Source organism: Neoarius graeffei, chromosome 3, assembly GCF_027579695.1.
Source record: "Neoarius graeffei isolate fNeoGra1 chromosome 3, fNeoGra1.pri, whole genome shotgun sequence".
Classification (NCBI taxonomy): Eukaryota; Metazoa; Chordata; class Actinopteri; order Siluriformes; family Ariidae; genus Neoarius; species Neoarius graeffei.
The window spans coordinates 22,956,690-22,972,186 of NC_083571.1; the positions used below are offsets into that span (position 1 = coordinate 22,956,690).

A 15,497-nucleotide genomic window follows, 5' to 3' on the forward strand; every position below is an offset into this window, starting at 1 on the left:
AAAATAAAAAATTGTTTTTGCTTAAAATGTAAAGGGAACGAGTCATCTTTAACTTTATGCCTTTTGGAGATCATTTCATCTTCAACTTGCTTAACTGTTCACAGTAACAGCAATTTTGACCAGGGGTGCCCAAACTTTTGCATACCACTGTAGTATCTTGTATTGGGTCATGGTGAAGCAGGAAAAAATAGAGGAGAACTTAGGGCCATGTGGCCCTAAATTCATTAATTGTTCTATTTAAAAAAAAAAAAAAACTAATAAAATTGGAAGTGTATGATTCGAATTCAGTAGCTTTCGGTCCATTAAACGAAAATAACTGGGTGTCGGGGAAAATTCTTTTTATGACCTACAGTACATTTGAAAAATCTGAAAGGCAGTACAGCTTTAAACCAGCGATAAGTTAACCTAATTAGCCACCAAGAAATCTGCTTGTCCCAGCCACCTGGGCAACTGATTTGTCCACCTGTACAGTGTGAGCCAGGGGTGTCTTGTGCTTTTAACATGCGGCGTTTTTGTGTTTTTGCTCTCTCTGCAGCTGCTAGGTTTGGAAAGTTTGGAGGTAAGGATAATGGTTCTGGGTTTAAAGCTGCTTTGCTCTCTGGTTCTCCGGGTATCGGGAAGACCACCACTGCTGCTCTTGTGTGTGAGGTTAGTCATTTTTTATATATAAAGCACACTCGGAACTTAAAGGGTCTCTTTGCCAAGGGTGGAAGTATGATGTGCTACATGATACATGTTTATTTCTATAATATCTCACAAAATATCAGGCCATTCTGTATGGAATCAATTTTGTGCCAAAATGTTCATACAATACTTTTGAAATATCAAACAAAAACGACAAATCAAAATACAAAAAAAGAAAATAAATCAATTTTTTTTAGACTGGCAAACAAATTATTCGTGTAATCGTGCAAAATATCAGTCTATTACTCTTCAGAAACCTTTTATTTTTGTTCCGCGTCTTTCTCAGTTTTGTTTGACGTAATTTATTTTGGTTGCGATTCCAGCTTTCTCGTTTGCGCTCCCTGACTTTTTGCTTGCAGTTTTGGCACAAACTTCACGTGTGGGTGGGCTGTCCAGGAATGCATTCCCATTGGGTAACTTGTGTTTGACTGACAGCTACGCTCAGTCATTCCCTACTCGGATTCTGGCGGACTGTTTGATGAGTGACCGATCCATTGACGGTAAACAAGGATCGAGTGGACTTCAGTGGCGACTATGATATTGAATTTACACTTTGTTGAATTAATTCAATATCATAATCGCCACTGAAGTCCACTCGATCCTTGTTTACCGTCAATGGATCGGTCACTCGTCAAACAGTCCGCCAGAATCCGAGTAGGGAATGGCTGAGCGTAGCTGTCAGTCAAACGCAAGTTACCCAATGGGAATGCATTCCTGGACAGCCCACTCACACGTGAAGTTTGTGCCAAAACTGCAAGCAAAAAGTCAGGGAGCGCAAACGAGAAAGCTGGAATCGCAACCAAAATAAATTACGTCAAGCAAAACTGAGAAAGACACGGAACAAAATAAAAGGTTTCTGAAGAGTAATAGACTGATATTTTGCACGATTACACGAATAATTTGTTTGCCAGTCTAAAAAAATTGACTTTTTTTCTTCTTTTGTATTTTGATTTGTCGTTTTTGTTTGATATTTCAAAAGTATTGTATGAACATTTTGGCACAAAATTGATTCCATAATTCTGTGGCTGGGAAGTTATTTAATTTGAGGGGATTCCTGAGCAAATAATGCGCATGAAATTGCTCTCTTCGCACAGTCACACAGACTGAGGAAGTGTGTGTGTGTGCGCGCATGCGCAGGTTTACCTTAATCGTGTGCTGACAGTTACATCATTCTGTCGCTAAACGAACAGCTGATTACACACCGAGGTACTCGCTAACCGCCGATATTTATTAGTTTGGTTCTGCGTTTCCTTTCCTTCACAACGTAATGTATTTTCTTCTCGCTTTCCGTTACTGTAGTCGGTTCGTCACGTGTCATTCGCATCCTCCATTTTTCTCTCCTGCTTCAAATTTGTATCCCACAAGGCCTTGCACGAACGGGGAAAGCCCACCACATGAAGCATGACGTAGTATTTTGAATTGGGTCATGGTGAAGCAGGAAAAAATAGCGGCGAATTTAGGGCCATGTGGCTCTAAATTCATTAATTATTCTATTTAAAAAAAAAAAAACTTTTTATGACCTACACTTGAAAAATAGATGGATGGATGTACACTTGTACAGGGTTCTAACTAGAGCAAAATATTAGCGTAGAGGCATCAGTCATAACAGCTTGAGCTCACAGGTTCGACATGCTCAGAGATGCATTCTAGAGCAGGGGTTTTCAAAGTGTGGGAGAGTCAGCCCCCCCTCAGAGAGCAAATAAACAACAGCGCCCCCCCCCCCCCCCCCCCACACACACACACACACACACTTTTTGTTTTTGCTATACTTAATGTTCCATTCGTATTTAAAAAAAAAATGGTTGTTGTACACATTTTAATTTTTTTCTTTTACACATTTTAAACATCTGTGCTTTTTGAAAAATCATTTTTTACACATTTAAAACATCTGTGCTTTTTTAAAACCTCTTTTTTACACATTTTAAACATCTGTGCTTTTTAAAACATCTTTTTTACACATTTTAAACATCTGTGCTTTTTAAAACATATTTTTTACACATTTTAAACATCTGTGCTTTTTAAAACCTCTTACACATTTTAAACATCTGTGCTTTTTAAAAACATCTTTTTTACACATTTTAAACATATGTGCTTTTTAAAAACATCTTTTTTACACATTTTAAACATATGTGCTTTTTAAAACCTCTTACACATTTTAAACATCTGTGCTTTTTTAAAAACATCTTTTTTACACATTTTAAACATCTGTGTTTTCTAAAAACATCTTTTTTACACATTTTAAACATCTGTGCTTTTTAAAACCTCTTTTTACACATTTTAAACATCTGTGCTTTTTTAAAACATCTTTTTTTTACACATTTTAAACATCTGTGCTTTTTTAAAACATTTTTTTACACATTTTAAACATCTGTACTTTTTTAAAACCTCTTACACATTTTAAACATCTGTGCTTTTTAAAAACATCTTTTTAACACATTTTAAACATCTGTGCTTTTTAAAACATCTTTTTTACACATTTTAAACATCTGTGCTTTTTAAAACCTCTTACACATTTTAAACATCTGTGCTTTTTAAAAACATCTTTTTTACACATTTTAAACATTTGTGCTTTTTAAAACCTCTTACACATTTTAAACATCTGTGCTTTTTAAAACATCTTTTTTTACACATTTTAAACATCTGTGCTTTTTAAAACATCTTTTTTTACACATTTTAAACATCTGTGCTTTTTAAAAACATCTTTTTTACACATTTTAAACATCTGTGCTTTTTAAAACCTCTTACACATTTTAAACATCTGTGCTTTTTTAAAAACATCTTTTTTACACATTTTAAACATCTGTGCTTTCTAAAACATCTTTTTTACACATTTTAAACATCTGTGCTTTTTTAAAACATCTTTTTTTTTACACATTTTAAACATCTGTGCTTTTTTAAAACATCTTTTTTTTACACATTTTAAACATCTGTGTTTTTTTAAAACCTTTTTTTTTTACACATTTTAAACATCTGTGCTTTTTAAAACCTCTTTTTACACATTTTAAACATCTGTGCTTTTTTAAAACATCTTTTTTTTACACATTTTAAACATCTGTGCTTTTTTAAAACCTTTTTTTTTTTTTACACATTTTAAACATCTGTGCTTTTTTAAAACCTTTTTTTTTTTTTACACATTTTAAACATCTGTGCTTTTTTAAAACATCTTTTTTTTACACATTTTAAACATCTGTGCTTTTTAAAACCTCTTTTTACACATTTTAAACATCTGTGCTTTTTAAAACATCTTTTTTACACATTTTAAACATCTGTGCTTTTTAAAAACATCTTTTTTACACATTTTAAACATCTGTGCTTTTTAAAACCTCTTACACATTTTAAACATCTGTGCTTTTTTAAAAACATCTTTTTTACACATTTTAAACATCTGTGCTTTCTAAAAACATCTTTTTTTACACATTTTAAACATCTGTGCTTTTTTAAAACATCTTTTTTTTACACATTTTAAACATCTGTGCTTTTTTAAAACCTTTTTTTTTTTTACACATTTTAAACATCTGTGCTTTTTTAAAACATCTTTTTTTTACACATTTTAAACATCTGTGCTTTTTAAAACCTCTTTTTACACATTTTAAACATCTGTGCTTTTTAAAACATCTTTTTTACACATTTTAAACATCTGTGCTTTTTAAAAACATCTTTTTTACACATTTTAAACATCTGTGCTTTTTAAAACCTCTTACACATTTTAAACATCTGTGCTTTTTTAAAAACATCTTTTTTACACATTTTAAACATCTGTGCTTTCTAAAAACATCTTTTTTTACACATTTTAAACATCTGTGCTTTTTTAAAACATCTTTTTTTTACACATTTTAAACATCTGTGCTTTTTTAAAACATCTTTTTTTTACACATTTTAAACATCTGTGCTTTTTTAAAACCTTTTTTTACACATTTTAAACATCTGTGCTTTTTAAAACCTCTTTTTACACATTTTAAACATCTGTGCTTTTTTAAAACATCTTTTTTTTACACATTTTAAACATCTGTGCTTTTTTAAAACCTTTTTTTTTTACACATTTTAAACATGTGCTTTTTTAAAACCTTTTTTTTTTACACATTTTAAACATCTGTGCTTTTTTAAAACATCTTTTTTTTACACATTTTAAACATCTGTGCTTTTTAAAACCTCTTTTTACACATTTTAAACATCTGTGCTTTTTTAAAACATCTTTTTTTACACATTTTAAACATCTGTGCTTTTTTAAAACCTCTTTTTTTACACATTTTAAACATCTGTGCTGTTTTTTTTTTTAACATCTTGTTTTACACATTTTAAACATCTCATAGCATCGTTAGCTAGCACCTCTTGCCAGAGTTCTTCAGGCTCCCCCTAGGGGAGGCACACCCCACACTTTGAAAAGCCCTGCTCTAGAACATTTCCTGGCACTTGCAGGCCTCCCTGAAAGTCACTTTTTTTTTTTTTGGTAAAATAATTAGTTTATTTTATTTTTTTCCCCAAAAAGTTGCTGTGATTTTGTTTTTGATTGAAGACTTATTATAATTAATATTCAGCTACTGTATATTGGCAGAGATGCCTACTAGTACGGATTGGCCATATTTTGTACGGAAAAATTACGTAAATACGATGTTACGGCAAACAGTGTTATTCTGTACGGAATTATTGTAAAGTCTTAAAAAATTCCAGTGAGTTGTTTTTAAATGTCCAAGCGACTTTTTCAATCCATGCGCGATTCACGGCTATTTATTTTTACGACAACCACACATGCTGTGTGTGACATGCACAGATTCCGCACATTTGTTCGCGCTATTTTCGATACGGTAGAATGGCCGTGCATTACACCCAGTCAAAAGGGCAATGGATACGCGCACTGCAAACTGTGTAGAACTGACATTTAACATCACTCATGGTGGTCGCGATGACTGCAGGCGGCATGTCAACTCCAAAAAACATATGGAGTATGCTGAAATGGCGAGTCGGGCGGAAAGTAAATCTGGGGGTATCCAGCAGTTTTTTACGAAATGTGTGGATGAAAAGACACGGAACGTGACCCGTGCTGAAGCGGTGATGGTTGACCTATGCTTGGAGTTGAACTTGCCAATTAGTGCCATGAAATGTGAGTTAAACGTATTCAGTTTCTTTTTACATGTATGATTTTTATTCACTGAAATATCAAACACTGGCTGTACTTCTTTAATTCAAAGTCTTTTCAGTGTTGCAAGCACAAATGTACATGTCGTATGATCAAAAACAGAATTTTATGATTAGTGCTGTTGGGATTGTGGCAAAAAATTGATCATTCCACTGTTTTAAATGCAATTATAAATGTCATTTTATTCAGTGTCTCTTCTGAAGCATTATGCTGACGTATTTATATATTGGGACATTAAGATAACAATGTCAGACTCTCTTTGGCATGAAATAAGAAATTTTTTTAAATTTTATTAGAATCCGTTAACAGGTAGAGCATTTTGCCAGGCAATATAATATAATACTTTTGAGGAGTTACATTCAATACCAATGATTGGTAGTCAACCGTAATGTCTGCAAACAGGGAACACTATTGTATTTATAAAAATGTGATGTATGCTCTAGAAATTTGTTGAGTGGAAATTCAGTTGAGATGGCTGCTCGCGTTTTGTTTATTCAATTCACACAAAACAGTTCTTTTTAATAATTTAAATGTTAAACATATTGGTATATACACCTCTTTATAATGGAAATGCGCATAAATTAATGTTACTGAAAGTCATTCCAAAATACTGAAAAATGTTTTCCAGAATACTGAAATTCAAAATTTGGGGTAGGCATCTCTGCCATCCGTCCCGGGAAGGGCGCTCACCTTCTGAAATCAACTCCTCTCACAATTTTTGGAGGAATTTCATGAAACTTGGCAAAAGGCTTCGTTATATGTCATTATCACACATAGGGCTGTGCAATTAATCGAATTTTGATCACGATTTCGATTTTTGTGTCAAACGATCTCAAAATTCATATAATCGAGTTGAAACGATTATTTTGCCATTTGTCGGGGACGCGCACACGCAATACATTTCCTTCCCGCGGGCCCATGCGCAGACTTGCCGACAACACTCACGCGGTGGGAGCAGTGTGTGTGTCTCTATGGCTCTCCACTCACGCAGCTGAAAGGAGGAGAGATTGTGAATTGTTTGGCGCGAGGTAGGCTCGCAAGATGACAGAAGGAGGGCAAGAATCGGTTGGTCGACAAAAAGGGACGAAAAACGTCTGTAATATGGGATCACTTTGAATTCAAAGAATCCGACGTGGAACAGAAGCGCATCGTGTGTAAGATTTGCAATAAGGTAGTATCTGCGCCTCTTGGCAACACTACAGACCTCTTCAACCACCTGAAACTGAGCCATAAAGTTATTCACGACAAAACAATAAAAAACAAACAAAAAGATAAAGCCAATGCCTCCACAACCAGCAAGACAATGCAGCCATCCATTTCAGCCACTCTCTACAATGCCACTCCGTATGCTGCAAGTTCGGAGAGGCACAACGCACTCACAGCATCCATCGGATATTATTTAGCCAAAGACGTGCAGCCTATGTACATTTGTTTTTCTCCGTCTTGTGTCAAAAGAATATTTTTATTTTGTTTTATACATCGCAAACTTAAGTTTTTCTAGACTATATTTTCAGTTTGAAAGAAAGGTGAACGTAAATGATCAATAGCAAAGAGGTTTTTTTTGTTTTAAAGAGAAATGCTGAATAAATGCATTGTTTCAAAAAAATCGTTTGAATAATCGTGATTTCAATATTGACTGAAATAATCGTGATTATTATTTTTTCCATAATCGAGCAGCCCTAATCTCACACATTGTAATTTTGTTCAATTCGGTCGCATTTTACCAGAGTTACAGCCCTTGATTAACAACCTTGTACTTTGACAATTTCATGAAGGTGTGCTCGCCTTCTGACATCAACTCCTCTCACAATTTTTGGATGAATTTCTCGAAGCTCGGCAAAAGGCCTTGTTATATGACGGTAATACGCATATTGCGATTTAATTTTGTTTGTGAAAATTTTACCAGAGTTTTGACTCTTGATTAAATAACTTGTACTTTGACAGTTTCATGAGGGTGTACGTTCTTCTGACATCAACTCCTCTCACAGTTTGTGGAGGAGTTTCACCAAACTTGGCAGAAGGCTTTGTTATATGACAGTTATACACATATTGAAATTTCGTTTAATTTGGGCAAATTTTACCAGAGTTATGCCCTTGATTATTAACAAACTTGTACTTTGGCAATTTCATCAAAGTGTGCTTGCTTTCTGAAATCAACTTCCCTCACAGTTTTTATTATCCTCCGCTGGCTGAAAGGCCTGAAGGAGGATTATTTCATGGCGATGTCCATCCGTCCCTTGAAGGGTGGTCACCTTCTGAAATCAACTCCTCTCACAATTTTTGGAGGAATTTCATGAAACTTGGCAGGATTCTTTGTTATATGTCAGTAATACGCGTATTGCAATTTCGTTCAATTCAGCCGCATTTTACTAGAGTTATGACCTAGTTACTAGCGGGGGATATTGTGCTCTCAGAGCACTCCTTGGTTTTTTTTTTTAGTGACTGGAGTCCGAATAAAAACTACAAAGGCAGCCCTACTCGTGTGTGTTTTTATTTTTCTACATTTCTAGGCTGACAGTTAACAGAATATTGACAACGATTTGCATGAGTTATAAAATGGAGGACAAAAATGTGAATCATGATTCGAATCGAATCATGAAAAAACTGAATCGTCACACCTCTGGCGTTTTAAATGATGAACTTGTTACCACTCACTGAATTTATAAATTCCGTCATGAGTTTGAGTTATTTGTGCCTAAACCTGCAAGTAGAGCTAAAGGTCAGTTAGGGGTCATCCATAATTTTCATCATTATCACGAGCGTACAAACCGTACGCGGGGGGGAGGGGGTTAATGTCCAGGCGTACACTTTTTAAAAATGAAAAAATGATCCGTCAATGTGCGAATCGGCGGCCGCCATGTTAAAAATTTCGCGCCACGTCGGTGTTGCCAGCTAGCTCTACACGCTTTCTTTCTTCAATACAACAACAGTGGCTGACCCAGATTTTGACCGCATTTACACATAGCAGAAATACTGCTATTCACAAGACTCCTTCAAACGAGAACAAGCAGTTTTTAAACATTTGTTTCCTGCATTCATCTGAGAAGCAGCAGGAGGCAGTTAGGGCAGGACAGGCTGCTTGGAAAGAATCAAAAACGAACGTTTCAAAGCCAAAAGGCAACAGCTCCCCTTAAAAAGACGGTCCCTAATTTTCAATAATCAGACCCTCCAGGATTTCGCGATGTTGCAATTTGCAACTTCAACGCAAATTTAACCAATCCCCACGAATTCAGGGCGGTGTTGCAATTATATCCAATCACCGCAACTTTCCCGCAAATTTGACCAATCGTTGGCGTCATCTTGAGGTGACGTTGACAAACTACCTTCCGCCTTACTTCCAGTGTTGCCAGATTGGGCGGTTTCCTGCCCAGTTGGGGGGTTTCAAGTGCATTTTGGTGGGTTTTGAACATATTTTGGGCTGGAAAACGTCAGCAGTATCTGGCAACACTGCTTACTTCCGTGTATACGTTCAAGAGAAGCAGCATGTACGAGTCAGTGTTTATATAGACTTAAATTCTGTTACTGAAAGTGTGTTATGTTTACAGTGAAGGACTGTGTGCACTTTACATTATTTTTTTACTTAATACAAGAAATTAATGGATGCCAACATTTTTGCCAAAATGGTAGTTTATTTTCCATTGTTTAGGCAGCTTCAGCATCATACTGTGAGATTCTGTTCAAATTGTTTTTTTTTCTTCTATGAAGCCTGAGCCATTTATTTTATTAGTTTATAATTATTGTTTAATTTAGTCTTCAGGAGAGACTGCCTGCACACAGTACTAGTATTAATAGTTTTTTTTCTTACATGAAAGCTGAGGCATTTATATTATATTTTAAGCTAACTTCCTGTTGTGCTGTGAGGTTCTATGCACTTTAACTTTTGAACCAACAGGTGCATTTGGATAAGTAAAGCCTATTTTTCTGCATTTTTGTAGTCCTGGTAATCTTTTATATTGGTAAAGTTGTTTATAGGGCCATTTCTCAGTGTCTTTGTTTTTTTAATCAATAGTTTTTCAGTAATAACTTAATATTTAACATATCACTCAATTTTAATCACAAAAAGAGAAAATCGCAACAATTTCTCGCAACTTTCACTTCCTCCCGCAATGTAATCGCAACAAAAACCTAAAAAACACCGTAACTTTCATCGCAATTTTTTGGAAAACCCCCGCAACAATCACAAAAAAGGCCCGCGAAATCCTGGGGGGACTGAAAAATGAATCGCCTGCTTTCTATGAAAACTTCTGGACCCGTCTTGTGTCTTCTTTTCTTCTCTTGTGAATCTTTGTATTGTCCTGTCATCCGATTTTAATAAAAAGTAATACAAGACATGGTTTTATTTTGAATTCCTATTCCACGTAGATCCATCATCATTTTTTTGTCCGCTAATATACACTTTTGGGGGGAGGGAGGGGGGTTGCTCAAAAGTCTACTCTTTGTAGACTCATGATAATGATGAAAATTATGGATGACCCCTTATCTACTGTTGAGTAAAAGTGTGTGTGTGTGTGTGTGTGTGTGTGTGTGTGTGTGTAGGAGTTGGGCTACAGTTATGTGGAGATGAACGCCAGCTGCACCCGCAGCAAGAACAGTCTGAAAGAAGTAATTGCGGAGTCTCTGAATAACACGAGCATTAAGAACTTCTACTCAGGTACTTCAGCCATTCGTACAAAGGACATGATTTACTGCTGAGAAAATATATAGTACTGTAATATTTTGTTCCTAATATGAACACATGTTAAAGGAGAACTGAAGTCATTTTTAAACTTGCTTTATTTCTTAACATGTTATTCAGTTACGTTTTCGGTTTTAGTAACCTTATATCGTGACTCGTATTGGCAACTAATTGCAGTTAAATATTATACTTATCGGCCTATTCGGTTTTTAGCCATGTTGAATTTAGTTCGTTTGGTCCACGGCAGGCGTCGCTTATCCGTGCGATCTTCACAAGACTTGTGCGAGACTTTGAAACATCAAGTGTCAGCCAGGTGTCAGTGCCGCCATTTTGAAAACTGTTTTCCAAACAAAATATTGCACAAAAACGAGTTTAAATGACGATTACTGCCTACTTTTTTCAAACTTTCCTGATTGCTGTCAAAACAAACAAAACTTCCGGCTTGATTGCGTCAGCGTTCGAAAGAGGGCGCGTGCGTCTTTTGGCAGATGTTGGTCACTTTGATTTCCGCTGTACGTTTTACTTCCTTCCTACGATGTCTCGCACAGGTCTCCGCAAATCTCGTTTATGGCCATCGCTTTGACATATGGACTGATATATTACAGAGCAACACTCATGACTTGCTATTAGCCTGGGAAATCCCATGCTGCTTTGCACAATCATTCCGATCTGAAAAGACAGCATGGAAACTATGGTCTAAAGGCTCGCCTGAGTTAGGGAGCCAGTCAGAGAGTGGGGAGGGGTGGAAAGACGGTGACGCGTACTACTCGACAAACGGAAGCTTGTAGTTTATTTGGGACTGTTTACGGATCACATTTATCACGGCGGCGAGCGATACGAATCAAACTTTCGATCAAGCTTTGTCTTGCACAAATGGCAGTAATCATTCGGTGCCATTGTTTTCCTATTTTTGTTTTGCCTTCTCTTTCTCCTTCCTTCTCTTCTTCGCCTCTTCGTCTTCTTCGTCGCTCTAACTACGTCACCAGGTACAACTGCCATGATTGGCCATGGGCTACGTATACGCCAAATGATAGACATTCGCAACGTCCAATAAACGGCCGTTGACAATCGTAAACCACACCTCCCCTACGAGAAATTCAATAGGCGGATTCCAGACCATATTTCACTTGTGATATGGTCTGGTGTTAACCAGACTAACTTGCTATAGCAGTGGCAAAATAGCGATCAAAAATACTTTCCTATATTTAATAAAATGAGAAATAGAACTCTGATAATAAAAAAATTTGCCTTCAGTTCCCCTTTAAAAGCAAACGATTAACTTTTTATTTGTATTATTATTATTTTTTTTTTAATTGGACTGAATTATAACTGAAAAGGAGTCATCTATTATCCATGCTGCATTTTGTGATGAATCCTGTAATATATGAAGACATTTCTGCACTCTTATCAAGGGGTTCTCAAACAGTTTGCAGCCAGGTGCCCCTTCACCTATAAATAAATCCCACAGATCCCCTTCAGGATAAGTTTCACTGACCACTTTATTCGGATCACTTGTATACCTGTTCGCTCATGTAACCATGGCAGCAGTGCAATGCCTAAAACCCTGCAGATGCAGGTTGAGCTTCAGTTAATGTTCACATCAAACATCAGAATGGAGGACGTGATTTGAATATTTCAGAAACTGCAGATCTCCTTGGATTTTCATGCACAGCAGTCTACGAAATGGTGCGAATAACAAAAAACATCCAGTAAGCAACAGGTCTGTGGATGGAAAGTTCAGTGGAGAATGGCCAGACTGGTTCCAGTTGAAAGGAAGGCTACGAATTACTCAAATAACCACTCTGTACAACCACGGTGAGCAGAAAATCATCTCAAAGTGCAGCCTGTTAAACTTTATGTGGGTTTCGACAGCAGACGGCCACTCGGGGTTCCATTCCTGAGAGTCAAGAACCAGGAACCGTGTGCTGCAGAAGGCACAGGCTCACCAAAACGAGATGGCTGATACAGTACCCCTCCCCTCCCCTCCCCCCGCTAACCTTCAACTATCCAGTTTTGGTGAACTCTGCCCCTTGTTGCCTCAAATTCCTATTCTGCATGATTTTACGCGTTGTCCTGATGCCCCGTGATTGGCCGACTGGATAATTGCATGAATGAGCAAGTGTATAGGTGTTTCTATTGAAGCTAGACGGCCTGTTGATTTCATAAGATCGGTGAAATTTAGTTCCCTCTGAAATTTGGTTTTTGTGATATGTTTATTTCTGCAATATCTAAAAATATCAGGCCATTCTGTGGCTGGGAAGTTATTTAATTTGAGGGGATTCCCGAGCAAATAATGCGCTTGAAATCGCTCGCTTCGTGCAGTTAAGCATTCAGAGGAAGTCCGTGTGCGCACGCGCAGGTTTACCTGCTGCTGCTGCTTCTTTTGGGTTTTACAGCAGCCGGCATCCGCAGTGTTGCATTACTGCCATCTACAGGTTTACCTTTGACCGTGCACTGACGGTTCCATCATTATTACCCCTTTTCCACCAAATCAGTTCCAGGGCTGGTTCGGGGTCAGTGCTGGTGCTGGTTCACAACTCGTTCAACTTGCGAGCCAGCTGAGAACCAGTTTGCTTTTCCATTGCTCGCGGTGCCACGTCATTACGTCGCTGTATACGTCATTACGTCGCTGTATACGTCAGTTACGTCGCTACGTTTGCTTAAACCTTGGCACGAATATTGAAGCAAAAACAACACAGAAGAAGCAGCAGCAGCAACAACAACAATAATAATAATGGATGACTTCGCGTTTGTACAGCTGCGGCTTCTCGTCGCTTAAAAATGGCGATCTTTCGCGGTCTTGTTATTGTTGTTGGTCTTAACAACTCCCCCCCCCAACTGACGTAAGCGGTACTTTCCTGTGGCCCAGCAGAGAGTTGGTGCTAGCCTGGAACTGTTTTTTCTGGCCCCAGAGCCAGTTCTTTGTCAGTGGAAACAGAAAACCCGGTTCCAAACTAAGCACTGGCCCGAACCAGCCCTGGAACTGCTTTGGTGGAAAAGGGGCATCTGTCGCTAAATGAGCAGCTGATCACACCGAGGTGCTCGCTAAGCGCCGATATTTATTAGTTTGGTCCTGCGTTTCCTTTCCTTCGCAACCTAACGTCTTTTCTTCTCGCTTTCTGTTACTGTACCAGTGTTTTCACGTTTCATTCACGTCCTCCATTTTTCTCTCCCGTTTCAAATTTGTATCCCACAATGCCTTGTGCGAACAGGGAAAGCCCACCATGTCATGCATGATCTTGAATTGGGTCATGGTGAAGCAGGAAAAAATAGCAGAGAATTTAGGGCCATGTGGCTTTAAATTCATTAATTGTTCTATTTAAAAAAAAAAACTCTCAAAATTGGAAGTCTGTGATTCGAATTCAGTAGCTTTCAGTCCACTGAACAAAAAATAACTGGGTGTCGGAGAATTCTTTTTTTTTTTTTTTTATTTAAAGATTTTTTTTTGGGGGGGGGCTTTTTTCACCTTTATTGGATAGGACAGTGTAGAGACAGGAAATGAGCGGGAGAGAGAGACGGGGAGGGTTCGGGAAATGGCCTCGGGTCGGAATCGAACTCGGGTCCCCGGATTTATGGTATGGCGCTTTATCCACCTGAGCCACGATGCCCCGGAGAATTCTTTTTGTGCCCTACACTTGAAAAATCTGAAAGGAAGTCTCAGGTAGCTGGTGAGCGAATATTAATAAAACGGTGTGAAAGTCGTACCAGAGCTGCTGGTCTGCACTGTTCAACACTATAGCAATGCAATAAAAAGTAGTTCAGCTTACTTATACCCCTTTTCCACCAAATCAGTTCCAGGGCTGGTTTGGGGTCAGTGCTGTTGCTGGTTCACAACTCGTTCAACTTGCGAGCCAGCTGAGAACCAGTTTGCTTTTCCATAGCTCGCGGTGCTAAGGGAAGCCACGTCAGTTACGTCGTTGTATACGTCAGTTACGTCGCTACGTTTGCATAAACCTTGGCGCGAATATTGAAGCAAAACCAACACGGAAGAAGCAGTAGCAACAACAACAATAATAATGGATGACTTCGCGTTTGTACAGCTACTGCTTCTCGTCGCTTAAAAATGGCGATCTTTCGCGGTCTTGTTATTGTTGTTGGTCTTAACAACTCCGCCCCCCCGCTGACGTAAGCGGTTCTTTCCTCTGGCCCAGCAGAGAGTTGGTGCTAGCCTGGAACCGGTTTTTCTGGCCCCAGAGCCAGTTCTTTGTCAGTGGAAACAGAAAACCCGGTTCCAAACTAAGCACTGGCCCAGAACCAGCCCTGGAACTGCTTTGGTGGAAAAGGGGCATTAGTTATTTGATGTTACATGACCACGCATTATAAAAATGCTTCCCTATATCTGAACGGATGTACGTACGAACGAAGCTTTCATGAAAGCGTTAATCTTTTTTTTTTTTTGCTTTTTCTAACTGCCTGTCCACTGAGCTACAGACTGTAGATATGGAATAGAATGAAAAGGGTTCAGGGAGGAGGTAAAATGTTGTAAGAAGTGAAGGAGTTGTTCAGTTAGTCACTAAACGTGTGTGTGTGTGTTGTCAGGTGCATCTCAGACGGTCAGCAATAAACACGTTCTCATAATGGATGAAGTGGATGGCATGGCAGGAAATGAGGACCGAGGAGGAATGCAGGTTCTTTTTTTCTTATTTTTCTTTAAGCATGCACAGTGTTATCCACTCGAGTTATCCTGTATTTTTTTTTTTAATTCATTTGCTTTTGTCTTGTGTACAATGCTTGCAGGAGCTGATTGGTCTGATAAAAAATTCAAAGATCCCCATTATCTGCATGTGTAACGACCGTAACCACCCGAAGATCCGCTCACTTTCGAACTACTGCTTCGACCTGCGTTTCCAGCGGCCTCGTTTGGAACAGATCAAGGTAGTGAAACATCCAGAATAGCAGTTCCGTTCGTCTTGGGTTAATCCAAGTTGTTCGTTTCTGAAGCAAAATACAGTAGCGCGTAAAACCCGAGTGAATTTGATATTGTATTGATATATTGAATTTGAT

At 37.9% G+C, this 15,497-nt stretch overlaps 1 protein-coding gene across 1 annotated transcript in view; it reads left to right on the forward strand.

Annotated features, from left to right (window-relative positions):
• rfc1 (replication factor C (activator 1) 1) overlaps nt 1-15,497 on the forward strand; it is a 121,225-nt gene that overhangs the window by 55,336 nt on the left and 50,392 nt on the right. The window contains exons 13-16 of the mRNA XM_060916518.1: nt 536-648; nt 10,355-10,469; nt 15,033-15,121; nt 15,231-15,368. Of these exons, the coding sequence (XP_060772501.1) occupies nt 536-648; nt 10,355-10,469; nt 15,033-15,121; nt 15,231-15,368 (455 nt within the window). The remainder of the gene's footprint in view (nt 1-535; nt 649-10,354; nt 10,470-15,032; nt 15,122-15,230; nt 15,369-15,497) is intronic.